Source organism: Saccoglossus kowalevskii, chromosome 18 (assembly GCF_978046115.1).
Source record: "Saccoglossus kowalevskii chromosome 18, keSacKowa6.1, whole genome shotgun sequence".
Lineage (NCBI taxonomy): Eukaryota > Metazoa > Hemichordata > Enteropneusta > Harrimaniidae > Saccoglossus > Saccoglossus kowalevskii.
The window spans coordinates 488,263-504,533 of record NC_140658.1 but is presented as its reverse complement, the minus strand read 5'-3'; the positions used below and the strand labels follow the sequence as shown (position 1 = coordinate 504,533).

Genomic DNA, 16,271 nt, shown 5'->3' with positions numbered 1-16,271 from the left:
TAAGCAACAACCAAACCATTACCCTGACAGTAAGCAACAACCAACCCATCACTCTGACAGTAAGCAACAACCAACCCATCACTCTGACAGTAAGCAACAACCAACCCATCACACTTACAGTAAGCAACAACCAACCCATCACACTTACAGTAAGCAACAACCAACCCATCACTCTGACAGTAAGCAACAACCAACCCATCACACTTACAGTAAGCAACAACCAAACCATTACCCTGACAGTAAGCAACAACCAACCCATCACCCTTAAAGTAAGTGACGACCAACCCATCACCCTTACAGTAAGCAACAACCAACCCATCACCCTAACAGTAAGCAACAACCAACCCATCACCCTTACAGTAAGTGACGACCAACCCATCACCCTTACAGTAAGCAACAACCAACCCATCACCCTAACAGTAAGCAACAACCAACCCATCACCCTAACAGTAAGCAACAACCAGCCCATGCAATACACAGTTTTTACAATAATACAGAGTTTACCTTCACATGTTTGTGTTCCGGTTCCAATTCTTCTTTCTTCTTTGCTAAATGTTCTTTAGTTTCTCTGTGTTTATTTTTAAATAAAGATATTTGTTCTTCAAGTTTAGCAATTCTTTTAGTTTTATCATTATACACTTTTTTTAATTGTTCAACTTGCTGTGACACCAAGTTGACAACTTTGTCAGTTTCATCAGCTTTCTTACTGATCTTTAACTTTTTCTTCTTGGAATCAAGTTGTAATTTTTGTAGTTCAGCGGAGTCACCAGCAATCCTAGCTTGAAGTACTGTCCTTGAATGCTGTTCATCTTTCAATTGTCTTCTCAGTGCCTCAGCAGTTGTCTATATAAAATAATACACATCTGTGAACAATTCAGCTTATAACAACTCATGTGTTGTTTTGAACTGAATATGTCTTTTATTCTAAGTGTTGGTGACAATGCATTCTGTTCTGCTGTTAACTGACATTTCTACTATATTAGTATTATATGTAATGTACTTTATTACTTACTTTTTATTGCTATAAACAAATCTGTATCCACTACATCGCATAAAATACTGCCCTAGCTGTGTATCCACTACACAGCATGAAATACTGCCATAGCTGTGCATCAACTACATATCATGAAATACTGCCATAGCTGTGTATCCACTACATAGCATGAAATACTGCCATAGCTGTGCATCCACTACATAGCATGAAATACTGCCATAGCTGTGCATCAACTACATAGCATGAAATACTGCCATAGCTGTGTATCTACTACATAGCATGAAATACTGCCATAGCTGTGCATCCACTACATAGCATGAAATACTGCCATAGCTGTGCATCCACTACATAGCATGAAATACTGCCATAGCTGTGCATCCACTACACAGCATGAAATACTGCCCTAGCTGTGCATCCACTACGTAGCATGAAATACTGCCATAGCTGTGCATCCACTACATAGCATGAAATACTGCCATAGAAGTGCATCCACTACATAGCATGAAATACTGCCATAGCTGTGCATCAACTGCATAGCATGAAATACTGCCCTAGCTGTGCATCCACTACATAACATGAAATACTGCCATAGCTGTGCATCCACTACACAGCATGAAATACTGCCATAGCTGTGCATCCACTACATAGCATGAAATACTGCCATAGCTGTGCATCCACTGCACAGCATGAAATACTGCCATAGAAGTGCATCCACTACATAGCATGAAATACTGCCATAGCTGTGCATCAACTGCATAACATAAAATACTGCCATAGCTGTGCATCCACTACATAGCATGAAATACTGCCATAGCTGTGCATCCACTACACAGCATGAAATACTGCCATAGCTGTGCATCCACTACATAGCATGAAATACTGCCATAGCTGTGCATCCACTGCACAGCATGAAATACTGCCATAGAAGTGCATCCACTACATAGCATGAAATACTGCCATAGCTGTGCATCCACTACATACCATGAAATACTGCCATAGCTGTGTATCAACTACATAGCATGAAATACTGCCGTAGCTGTGCATCCACTACATAGCATGAAATACTGCCATAGCTGTGCATCCACTACGTAGCATGAAATACTGCCATAGCTGTGCATCCACTACGTAGCATGAAATACTGCCCTAGCTGTGCATCCACTACATAGCATGAAATACTGCCATAGCTGTGCATCCACTACATAGCATGAAATACTGCCCTAGCTGTGCATCCACTACGTAGCATGAAATACTGCCCTAGCTGTGCATCCACTACATAGCATGAAATACTGCCATAGCTGTGCATCCACTACATAGCATGAAATACTGCCATAGCTGTGCATCAACTACATAGCATGAAATACTGCCATAGCTGTGTATCTACTACATAGCATGAAATACTGCCATAGCTGTGCATCCACTACATAGCATGAAATACTGCCATAGCTGTGCATCCACTACATAGCATGAAATACTGCCCTAGCTGTGCATCCACTACGTAGCATGAAATACTGCCCTAGCTGTGCATCCACTACATAGCATGAAATACTGCCATAGCTGTGCATCCACTACATAGCATGAAATACTGCCATAGCTGTGCATCAACTACATAGCATGAAATACTGCCATAGCTGTGTATCTACTACATAGCATGAAATACTGCCATAGCTGTGCATCCACTACATAGCATGAAATACTGCCATAGCTGTGCATCCACTACATAGCATGAAATACTGCCATAGCTGTGCATCCACTACATAGCATGAAATACTGCCATAGCTGTGCATCCACTACACAGCATGAAATACTGCCCTAGCTGTGCATCCACTACGTAGCATGAAATACTGCCCTAGCTGTGTATCCACTACACAGCATGAAATACTGCCCTAGCTGTGCATCCACTACATAGCATAAAATACTGCCATAGCTGTGCATCCACTACATAGCATGAAATACTGCCATAGCTGTGCATCCACTACATAGCATGAAATACTGCCCTAGCTGTGCATCCACTACATATCATGAAATACTGCCATAGCTGTGCATCAACTACATAGCATGAAATACTGCCATAGCTGTGCATCAACTACATAACATAAAATACTGCCATAGCAGTGTTCTCCCCACATAGAACAAAGCATGGCGGCACCGCCATGTTTGGCGACCCGGCCGCCACGCTTGGGCTCGGACCGCCATGCTTACAACTTCACCGCCATGCTAATAGGATGCATTGTTTACATTCATTTGACCCGCTCACACGTAGCACTGCATAAATTATCACCGTCTACGCCACGGCGGTTTGAACTTGCCGGGACAAATTAAACAGTCCCATTGTTAAACACGTGTGAAGTACAGACGCTGTCAATGGGGAACAAATTGTCACTCAAGTTGCAAACACCGAAATGCTATATGACAAAACATGTAAAGAAAAAAAAGGTGATGCCGCCCGGCTAAAACGTACAATCACCGCTAGCACAGCACAGAAACGGAAGCGTGTAGAAACACAGAAACGGCGTGAGGCTGGTTTTGATGAGTCGTGGAAAAAGCCATTTCCCTGGTTAAGGTCAATTGTTCAGGTAAGATTTCGTAATTTTAGAAATAAAATGCCAGTGTGTGTAAGTTTTGCCAATCGTAAGAACACCGAACATGGTAGGCCTACACCGATTTCAATCAACATCTTAGACACGAGGCTGGTATAGACACAACATGAAAAAAAAACATCACTCGTTACTGTCAACTTTTTTTAGATTATTTATGGATATCTTCATAGATTAATGGGTACGCGTATGTTATAATTTGTCCAAGCAAAAAAAAAATCAAATTTTGTAATCTTCCGGTCACATGTTGACCTGTGTAGGTATTTCCAAGATGGCGGCCTGTCAACGTCTCGCGAACGACAGCTGCTATCATCACGCGCTATGATCGATGGAATCCCGATTTGTATACATAATTCTATCGTTACGTTTTAATTTTAATTGAATAGTGACCTCATGTTTTTTTTCCTCGAAATTCCCGAGTCTCCTTGTCGTTGACCTGACAAAACCAACATGTAAACAACATGTTTTGCAGACGAAATGCTATCCGTACGGCACTGGGTTCCCGATCGTGGCACAATTCAATCGTTATGTTTACATTTATTTGAACCTCAATCCTCATTGTTTTTTTTTTATTATTTATCATTTTTTCCCACTAGGAATGTTGTGCAGTTAATGCTCAAAGCACAACATGATTGCAAAGAGTGGATCTTCTTTATGGAACAAAGTCCCGAGCAAGTCTATGACGATCGAGTTAAACTACAGTAAGGCAGCCAATGTTTGGAGCACAACAAAGTCAGAAGGATTAGTTTAGACTAAGTTTTATGGAACAGTTCACATTAAATGACGATCTTGTCAAATTATGGTATATTATGTAAAGTATTATGTAATTTAAATAAAGTCTCTCATACATTTTAATACTGTCTTGTATGTTTGTTTTTGTGAGAGTGAATCCTGAAAAATATGCAAATTAGTATGCAAATTAGCATGCAAATTAGACCGCCATGCTTGCCTCTGAGCCTGGGGAGAACACTGCATAGCTGTGCATCCACTACATAGCATGAAATACTGCCATAGCTGTGCATCCACTACATATCATGAAATACTGCCATAGCTGTGCATCAACTACATAGCATGAAATACTGCCATAGCTGTGCATCAACTACATAACATAAAATACTGCCATAGCTGTGCATCCACTACATAGCATGAAATACTGCCCTAGCTGTGCATCCACTACATATCATGAAATACTGCCATAGCTGTGCATCAACTACATAGCATGAAATACTGCCATAGCTGTGTGTCCACTACATAACATAAAATACTGCCATAGCTGTGCATCCACTACATAGCATGAAATACTGCCATAGCTGTGCATCCACTACATAGCATGAAATACTGCCATAGCTGTGCATCCACTACATAGCATGAAATACTGCCATAGCTGTGCATCAACTACATAGCATGAAATACTACCATAGCTGTGCATCCACTACATAGCATGAAATACTGCCATAGCTGTGCATCCACTACATAGCATGAAATACTGCCATAGCTGTGCATCCACTACACAGCATGAAATACTGCCATAGCTGTGCATCCACTACATAGCATGAAATACTGCCATAGCTGTGCATCCACTGCACAGCATGAAATACTGCCATAGAAGTGCATCCACTACATAGCATGAAATACTGCCATAGCTGTGCATCAACTGCATAACATAAAATACTGCCATAGCTGTGCATCCACTACATAGCATGAAATACTGCCATAGCTGTGCATCCACTACATAGCATGAAATACTGCCATAGCTGTGCATCCACTACACAGCATGAAATACTGCCATAGCTGTGCATCCACTACATAGCATGAAATACTGCCATAGCTGTGCATCCACTGCACAGCATGAAATACTGCCATAGAAGTGCATCCACTACATAGCATGAAATACTGCCATAGCTGTGCATCAACTGCATAACATAAAATACTGCCATAGCTGTGCATCCACTACATACCATGAAATACTGCCATAGCTGTGTATCCACTACATATCATGAAATACTGCCGTAACTGTGCATCCACTACATAGCATGAAATACTGCCATAGCTGTGCATCCACTACGTAGCATGAAATACTGCCATAGCTGTGCATCCACTACATAGCATGAAATACTGCCCTAGCTGTGCATCCACTACGTAGCATGAAATACTGCCCTAGCTGTGCATCCACTACATAGCATGAAATACTGCCATAGCTGTGCATCCACTACATAGCATGAAATACTGCCCTAGCTGTGCATCCACTACGTAGCATGAAATACTGCCCTAGCTGTGCATCCACTACATAGCATGAAATACTGCCCTAGCTGTGCATCCACTACATAGCATGAAATACTGCCATAGCTGTGCATCCACTACATAGCATGAAATACTGCCATAGCTGTGCATCCACTACATAGCATGAAATACTGCCATAGCTGTGCATCCACTACATAGCATGAAATACTGCCCTAGCTGTGCATCCACTACATAGCATGAAATACTGCCCTAGCTGTGCATCCACTACATAGCATGAAATACTGCCATAGCTGTGCATCCACTACATAGCATGAAATACTGCCATAGCTGTGCACCCACTACATAGCATGAAATACTGCCCTAGCTGTGCATCCACTACATAGCATGAAATACTGCCATAGCTGTGCATCCACTACATAGCATGAAATACTGCCCTAGCTGTGCATCCACTGCACAGCATGAAATACTGCCATAGCTGTACATCCACTACATAGCATGAAATACTGCCATAGCTGTGCATCCACTGCACAGCATGAAATACTGCCCTAGCTGTGCATCCACTACACAGCATGAAATACTGCCATAGCTGTGCACCCACTACATAGCATGAAATACTGCCCTAGCTGTGCATCCACTACATAGCATGAAATACTGCCCTAGCTGTGCATCCACTACGTAGCATGAAATACTGCCATAGCTGTGCATCCACTACATAGCATGAAATACTGCCCTAGCTGTGCATCCACTACGTAGCATGAAATACTGCCATAGCTGTGCATCCACTACGTAGCATGAAATACTGCCATAGCTGTGCATCCACTACATAGCATAAAATACTGCCCTAGCTGTGCATCCACTATGTAGCATGAAATACTGCCATAGCTGTGCATCCACTACATAGCATGAAATACTGCCCTAGCTGTGCATCCACTACACAGCATGAAATACTGCCATAGCTGTGCATCCACTACATAGCATGAAATACTGCCCTAGCTGTGCATCCACTACATAGCATGAAAAACTGCCATAGCTGTGTGTCCACTACATAGCATGAAATACTGCCCTAGCTGTGCATCCACTACATAGCATGAAATACTGCCCTAGCTGTGCATCCACTACATAGCATGAAATACTGCCCTAGCTGTGCATCCACTACACAGCATGAAATACTGCCATAGCTGTGCATCCACTACATAGCATGAAATACTGCCCTAGCTGTGCATCCACTACATAGCATGAAATACTGCCATAGCTGTGCATCCACTACATAGCATGAAATACTGCCCTAGCTGTGCATCCACTACATAGCATGAAAAACTGCCATAGCTGTGTGTCCACTACATAGCATGAAATACTGCCATAGCTGTGCATCCACTACATAGCATGAAATACTGCCATAGCTGTGCATCCACTACATAGCATGAAATACTGCCATAGCTGTGCATCCACTACATAGCATGAAATACTGCCATAGCTGTGCATCCACTACACAGCATGAAATACTGCCCTAGCTGTGCATCCACTACGTAGCATGAAATACTGCCCTAGCTGTGTATCCACTACACAGCATGAAATACTGCCCTAGCTGTGCATCCACTACATATCATGAAATACTGCCATAGCTGTGCATCCACTACACAGCATGAAATACTGCCATAGCTGTGCATCCACTACACAGCATGAAATACTGCCATAGCTGTGCATCCACTATGTAGCATGAAATACTGCCATAGCTGTGCACCCACTACGTAGCATGAAATACTGCCATAGCTGTGCATCCACTACACAGCATGAAATACTGCCATAGCTGTGCATCCACTACACAGCATGAAATACTGCCATAGCTGTGCATCCACTATGTAGCATGAAATACTGCCATAGCTGTGCACCCACTACGTTGCATGAAATACTGCCATAGCTGTGCACCTACTACGTAGCATGAAATACTGTTCTAACTGTGCATCCACTACAGACTGTGTTTCAAAGAATCATCTCTTACTTTCAATTGATCTTCACTGCCTTGTATGTTTTCTTCTTCCTTCATTAGTTTCTCTCTGATAGCTTTATTTATTGTCTCGACTCGTTTGTGTTCTTCCAAAGTAATTGCTAACTGTTGTTCTACTTTACCCATCTCCTTTTTGATTCTTTCAGCGTTTTTCTCATCAGCTTTCTTCTGACTATGACTGAATGTGGAAAAGAGTATTATACATCTGTATAAGTATCTCCATAAGTTAAACCATGCAATAATGCTGTTATACTATACAGGTTATCTCACCTTGTTAATGTGGAATCAAATGATTTTGTGATAATTCCAATGTAGTGGGCATTTTTTTTAAAACAAAGTTTGCAATAAAGTTTCCCTTACTTTTTAGCCCAGTTTTTGATACACCAAATGATTGGATCTGAAGGATGTGTGTAATAATAAAGGTTACTATGGAGGATAGTACACATCTGCAAAAGCTATGTGTTTGTAGGTCTGATGTACTGCCTTTACTTTATCCTCATATTTAATTCATAGTATCATGACATGTATGAAGTAATGAATCTATATAATTCGACATACTCACCAAGCTGCCAATTTTTCACCAATATCTTCAATCTCCATTTTCATCTCTTTATTCTTGTGTTGTGTTTCCCTCAAAGTAGATAACTTAGACTGAGCTTCATACTCCATTTCATTGTCTTCTTTTTTCAATATTGTTGACTACAGGATATAAATTAATACACACTGTCTATATCATATAGGCAACTATGATATTCACAGTTTTCAATTGTTTTAGCTGCAGCAATTTTTTGTATTTGATCCTCACTATGTAATACTCCAGTATTATTATTATTATTTGACAGGGTTAACAAAGAACAATCACGCACAATTCTGAATCCACATCTTTTTTTCTGTAACTTTGCCAGTATTGATCATTTTGTAGTGATGCACATGATCATTATCGATACTGGCTTGTGATATTGGAGTCAGCAAAATGACATATCGTTTGCTTTATAACTGTCTCAAGCAATTCCATTCTCTATGTGAATATTAATATTCACAAATCACCATCCAGATTCAAATTTACTTTGTACTTTGCCTGTAATTTGTGAATAGTTTAAGATTTATTTTGAGTCAATAATATAGCAAATCAAATTATATAGAAGTTGACAGATATCCCCCACATTAAATTTGTGTATTCTACAAGAGTATGTTCCAAAGTGTTTGAACTCTTCATCACTGTTACAGGTCTTGGCACTACAGTTTTCATGTCCACTTTCCCATGACCAGTTTGGTGATTTTTATGCTGATTCATTCATGGTTAATACCAGAGAAAACATGTGGAACTGTTCAAAGCAGTATTGATGATTTTTGGTCGAAAGAATATTGACACTACTTCTCCCAATACAATGTGTTTTTATTACCCATAAATATTCACTAATTATCACAATTATTTGTCTGACATTAAACATTATAGTTTTTTTCTCTCATTCTATTCCATTCAGTTATGGAGTGAGATTGTTGAACTCACCCTACTGTCTTTATCTGATGCCATCTTAGTATTCTCATCTTTTAACTTCCTATGTTCAAACTCAGCTTCTACTATTTTTTCTTTCACTTGCTTCACTTTCTTGCCTTGCATTTTCTCAGCAGCCCGTGCATTCTCATTTTTGGTTTCTTCAAACAAAGCAAAATATCAAAATTAGTGGATGAGAAATAGTCCATTGCACATACAGAATCACTTCATTTCATCAGAAGATATTGTGCCATACCTAGTACAATTTGCTCTTGTACATTGTCTTGTAACTTTCGTCTTGAATCATCACATTGTTGTGTATAGGATGTAAATGTCTTCCTTGCTTCATCTAACTCAGTACTGTAAAACAAATCAAACACGCACAACTTCACTTATGACTCGAAAACTTGTTATTGACAACAATAGTTGAACCCAATTAAAACCCTTGATTAACTGTCACATAGGTGGGTATGTAAGTTTACTGCATTTACAACGTTCACCGGAATGTCTAGGAAAGGGTCTGGGAATATTGCCTTGGTATTTGCCTACAAAATGTGGGAGTTAGGTATATGTAAATATCTTGCGTCTGCTGTGAATGGCCAAAAAAAGTAATTATTTTGCGTGAAATATGGAGTGGACAAACTAATGGAATACTTATGGTATACATGTATGTGTGTGAAGTCCGACTGTAAAAGACCATTTTCCCATTCACTATGAGATCCTGTATTATGTGAAATCAAATACAAGAACAGAACATAGCTTTGTAATGACATTAAAGCATTGCATAGAATTCAAAAAACACAAAAATATTTGGGAGGTATTTTCATGCTTAATAATGTGCTATACACATTTGATGATGGTAAATTTTGATCATTAATTGTTGATTTTTAATCTCAATGCAATATTCCCGTCTCAATGCTCAGTATTCCAACATTGAACTATAAAAAAAGTGAAAATCATAATCTAACTTTTTTTTCAAAAATGTTTGTGGCAGACGTTCACTCTGCGCCATTCATGTAAGACACAATCACCTATCCGTCTTAAGATACGGGTAAAACACACATACATACACAATGGTGAAACTATAAGTGCTTGTCTTCAAACCTCATCCAACAGAAACAAAATACTACACTTGTTTATGAATAATGTGATGCTATAGTGATACTCATAAGATACCCTTTTTATACCTTATTTCATGCAATGCTTGTCGCACAGTATCAAGTTCTTTCTTGATGTGTGCTCGTTCCATTTCAGCCTTTCCATGAGCCTCTTCTGATTTAGACTCAGTTTGTTTTAATTTCTCCACTGTTTTTGCGAGTTCATCATTAGTCTGTATTCAAATAAAAAGTGTATAAGCAAGGACAGTAAGGACTACATTACTTAGATTCCCTAGGTGTATTGAGAGTAGTGCTGTCACTTCATATCTCTGGGTGTACAGAACTCTGCCATTATCGTACATGGTTTATCTTTAAAGTTGCAATTTAATGTTGTTGGTAGCAGCTGACATTAATTATTAAACATGGTGTTTTTTTTGTTGTTTTTTTTAAAGTCATTTCCTGTTTGGGACTACAGGGACACAGGGCTGTGTGGCCATCTCCCTATCAAATGGCAATTTTTATGCGCTATCCTGTCGTCAACCAGGCTTGGTTGAACACAAGCACCTGCGGACCTTAACCAAGGTTCCCCCCGTAAGTGAATGAATCTCGGCCAGTAGAATTGGCCTTCCCATTGAGTCTGTGGCACACTCACCCAGGGTAGGGGTCGACTCTTTGATGTTCAGCCGAAGGTAGGATTTGAACTTGGGTCTACCGATCATGAGCCTGATGCGACAACCACTATGCTACCAGTGATAGGTTAAACATGGTGTTGACATCAACCAGAACTGTAATGCTGTGTAATAATCAGCCAAGAAAATTTGCTCATGAAAAAATGAGCCACATTGCTCTCCTTTGAGTATTTTGAACCTTTTTCCTCTTACAATGGGTAGTTAATGTGCTATCCTGACATCAACTCAATCAATGCAAGCATCCAGAGACCTCAATTAAAGTATCCCCAATGTCACTTTAGCAAAAGAATAGTGGCTTTGATCTCCAGATTAGGTAAGGCTATGTGTCTATGTACCTTTTTTCAGTGCTCAGCCCTTAGTACCGTAGGATTTCCACTCTGGGCCATGGGGTAACCCTGTTACAGTGCCCAACCTCAAGTAGCATTTCCACTCTGGACCATGCGGCAACCCTTTTTCAGTGCCCAACCATGAGTAGGTTTTGAACCTTGGACCATGGGTCAACCAGAACACTACTGTCATTGACTACTGTCAGATTAATGGAATGGTGACAGTAAATTTGACAGTAAAATAAAGCTGTATGAACACAGTAAATTTGGTACGTACTATATGGCATTCCATCTTACCTGCATTTGAGCATCCTGAATTTTATGCATAGCTTCCAATTCAAGTTCTAATTTTTCTTCAACCAATGGTCTGCAATACAATATGATAAGTATATAATATGACAAAGTATATGTCTGATTTCATGCAGTTTTCAAAGGATGATCTGGTAGCTGGTTGTTTTTACGCCTGTAAATGCCTTAATCATTCACTAGATCCTCTATTAAAATTAAATCCATAACATTGGCAATTTCTTGAAGTTAAAACCCAGGGAATAAGCTGAAAATATCAAAATAGTTATAATTAAATGCCACTGAAAATAAATTATTTTACAGTGTTTTAGGAAATAGACTACTAAGATGGTAGTTTTTGTTTTGTTCTGTTCTATTTGCACGAATAAAAAAAAAGAGCACAGTGAAACTACTTTCAAGAACAACCTCAATGAAACTACTTGATTATATTTGTGATCACAGGAATTCTATCATACTCTCCTCCTTCACTCTTTTTTTTCTATTTTTTATGTTTTCTTACTTTGCTATTATTTCAATCACTTATATATTTATTGCTGTAAACCAATAGAAAATTTGTATTTCTAAGGATGCAATAAAGTTATTATTATTATTATTATTATTATTATTATTATTATTAGACAAAAACAACACTACTGTACACATGGAATCCTAGCAATGAAACCACCCAGCCCCTAGGTTGGCCATACATTTATGACAAAACAAAAAGAAAATTGCTGTATTTTCTCCATTAGAGGAGGTGTTTTTATGGTCAAAATAAGTCATATTCTAATGATCCAGTATATAACAAATAAAGCAAATACATTATGTGTTATTGCTGGATATAACAACACATAATTTTGAACAAAAACTGGAAAGGATACTTACGAATGTGTTTTAACAAAGTTGATGTCTTCAAGAAGTCTAGAATTGAGAACTTCAGCAATGTCAACTTTGCTCCTAATTCTAGCTTCCTGTCGACCTCTGTATGCAACATGCCATTGTAACTCACTGATGTCCAATGCACATGCTTCATGCTCTGAAAGGAATAGTGGACATTAAGTCATTGGTCTTGTGTTATCTCAGATGGCATTTCCAGCCAAAACTCATCATAATGACACAAAGCTATTAACAAGATTACACATGATTGGCCACCAAACCATAACACCTAACAATCTGACCAATCAGAGAGCAGGTTGTTTGTCAAAAGTTTTTTTAACATATCAAATTCTGCCTTTATATACACTTAACTGCAATGATTGAATGTTCAAACTGTTCACTTACCATGTTGTACAGCTAAAGGAAGTTCATACATTCTCTTTTCAGCCAATTTATCAATTCTAGCTCGCAGCATATCACTTCTTTTCTTTTCTTCTTCCAACCTGTCAGCAGTATCTCTTCTATCAGTCTCCAGTCGCCCTAACAATGTAACCGTCTCATCAATGACTTCTTCAGCTCCAAGTGTTGGAATCTCTGCCTCTATCTCCATTTCCAACCCTGTTAACAAAATAAATAAGAACATGCACAACTATTACAATAATAAGAATTCAGGATGGATACAAACTAGACTGGTTCTTAAGTGTTTATCACACTGGTGATATACATGTATGCTCCATCATATACATGTACCGGTATATTAAATAAATGCTGGTATATATATTGATACCTTAATACTACATGTACTGTATTAATCTTAAACTCACTTATAAAATAATATAGTTGAGCAAAATTTTGGTTGGAAAGTTACAGCAAAGCTTTGGTGTCAATACAGAACATATGCAATTATTATTGTTTTATAAAAAGCATCTAGGAAATGAAAATTCCAAACGGTCAGTGAAGGAGCAATGGCATTAGAGGTTAGGAGATTTCACTTACATACATGTAGGCTTACATTAGTTATATGCACAGTCATGGCTCCAATGTTAACCATGTCTGCACATTTCACCAAGGTACATATGTGCCAAATTTGATCAGAATCTGAGAAGTTTTTGAGATTTTGCATACACAGGCTGCAATGAGATTGTTAATATGCAAATTAGCTGGCATGGCCCTAAAACTATTCTTCTCTGCACATTACCCACAAGGTACCTATGCACAGACATGGCCCCAAAACAAATCATATCTGCACATTATCTCAAGGTATCTATCTACCAAATATCTATGTTTTATTTCAGCCACACTTGATACTTTATAGTTATTAATAAGATTTCAAAGTTTGAAATGATATTCAAGTTCAATGATGATTGTTTAAGAATCGCACGAGTTACAATTATTTTAGTCACAAAAAACAAAACTCACAATAGCAACAACAACAAACATTTTCCCCAATATCTACCGCTTAACTAATGATATGTGCAAAATAAAAATTCTAATTTATCCCAAAAATGAATAGTGGATTGTGTCAATGAGATTCATGCAGAACTTAATCAGCATTATCATTAACTCTATGGTTTGTACAGTGTTTATACATTGATGTAATCAAGAAAACATGTGAGGTTATCATAACGTGTACCTGGAGGCATGATGGCACCAATACCCTGTATAGATAAATCAGTTACATTTTCACTCTGCCTGCTTTCCAAAGTAGACTCACTTGCTTCTACACTTGCTGCTGATGTTGGTGCAAATCTAATATGTCTACGGTCAGAACCTATACAATAAATAATACCAAGTCATTGTTAATAACACAGTAAAATTAGGGGAAAAGTTATTCATGCCTAAAAAAAAGCAAGATGATTGCAAGTCTGTCTTTTACCTGATCACATAATAAATTGTTACGGAAACGTATTTCTACATACATATATACAATCAAATTGGATATGCAAATTACTGGTCATGTGACCAGGTAAATTGTTTCTGAATGAATTTGTTGTTCGTGGCCAGTAATTGAGAGTAAATAATAAACTAATCTAGTATCAACAAAAATCAGATTTATTAAAAGACTTCTATATTTGCATTCTAATTTATGGAAACAACTTTATATTTTTATTTGCTATTTCTCATATTTTTGCAATTTTTGTATCCAAACTGAAGTAAAGACATGTCTCCAGTATCAGTTTATGGTGTTACCCAATGACACTTTCTCTAACAATTAATGGCGGAAAATTTAAGACATTTTACAAATTAATGAGAATGAAGCACAAGCCAAACATGAATGTGTACCAAATGACTAACATACAATGTAGGCTTAACAATAGACAACTTGGATTGTCAGTTAAATTGTACTCACACACATAGTTGTAATTTCTTGTACAAGCTAAAATTATCTTAGGAGGAAATCTTGTCATTCAAGAATTTATTTGCAACCAGATTCACTCATGTTCTATGTACATTTTTTTTTCATATTTAATAATTTTTTCTTATTTTATTGTGTTCTTTTTACTCTGAACATTTAATAACCATTGGAAGATATTTCTACAAATAATCATAGGTATGTATGATTATGTATGTGACAAAAATATGATGAATAATTAATAACAAAATAATACATATTCAAAAAACAAGATAGCTTCCAGTCAGCCATTTTGATCTGATCACGAAATTAATGATCATATATCTCAACATGTGTATGTACTAAATTTTAAAGAAAACCGACAAAGTACATTTTCCAAAAAAACAAAATGACTGCCAGTTGGCCATCATTGATCTGATTATGAAATTAACTGACATAGACATGCATTCCAACATGTATAATGTATGTGCCAAATATGAATAAAAATGGTCCCGAAGCCTTGGAGATATAGTAGCATAGTCAAAAAGCACTATAATCGCTGGTTGGCCATCTTCGATCTCATTGTTAAACAAAATGTCATGAACATGTATAACATGAATGTCATGAACATCCTAACATGTATAATGTACATGTATATACCAAATTTGAACAAAAACAAAGCGTTTATTTTGCGTTTCAAAAAAAGTTTAAAGATACAAAACTGGTGGTGAGCTATTATTTTATAGCATTGTGGTTAAAGGAGGGGCTTCTGTAAGCCCAATAAAGTTTTCCAGCAGAGGATAAATTTAAACTCCTGAAAAGTTATACATGTTAATATGATATGTATTGATCACACAGACATACTGGTGACAGGGAATATATACCTCTAGTATCAGTCACAGTACGTTCTCTTGCCGACGTAGCTGAATCTCTATTACTGCAGCAAACACTTGTAGCACAACTACTATTGGTCTTCCGACTCATTATTTCAAACTCAACATCTCTGGCCCATTCCTCAAGTCGATCCTGGAGCTTCTGTATGTGTGATATAGCATGATCGATACTTGTAGAAACAGGTTTCTTAAAACTAAGAGCTCGTCGGCGAAAGATTTGGTCTTGCAGCCTTGGCCATCCTTGCGGTAAGGGCAAAAGTTGATCTGTAAAAGATTACGAAGTAATGTTTAGTGTTAAAATTAATGTTAGCAGTAAAATTACACACTGGTCACAGCAATAAATTACCAAGTATTATGTAATAACATGACTTTGTATTAATTACCATGTTGTACATGTATATGTTAAAATCTGCATTAACATTGATAATAACAATCAACACAAGT

At 37.9% G+C, this 16,271-nt stretch overlaps 1 protein-coding gene across 1 annotated transcript in view; it reads right to left on the bottom strand.

The window, feature by feature from the left end:
- The window catches only part of LOC102808581 (coiled-coil domain-containing protein 178-like), a 54,136-nt gene that overhangs the window by 16,874 nt on the left and 20,991 nt on the right, over positions 1-16,271 (bottom strand). Inside the window, exons 4-14 of the mRNA XM_085492808.1 lie at positions 15,819-16,091; positions 14,236-14,373; positions 13,008-13,220; positions 12,612-12,762; positions 11,739-11,808; positions 10,517-10,659; positions 9,586-9,689; positions 9,345-9,490; positions 8,397-8,533; positions 7,829-8,012; positions 505-843 (exon numbers count right to left, since the gene is read on the bottom strand). Of these exons, the coding sequence (XP_085348934.1) occupies positions 505-843; positions 7,829-8,012; positions 8,397-8,533; positions 9,345-9,490; positions 9,586-9,689; positions 10,517-10,659; positions 11,739-11,808; positions 12,612-12,762; positions 13,008-13,220; positions 14,236-14,373; positions 15,819-16,091 (1,898 nt within the window). The remainder of the gene's footprint in view (positions 1-504; positions 844-7,828; positions 8,013-8,396; positions 8,534-9,344; positions 9,491-9,585; positions 9,690-10,516; positions 10,660-11,738; positions 11,809-12,611; positions 12,763-13,007; positions 13,221-14,235; positions 14,374-15,818; positions 16,092-16,271) is intronic.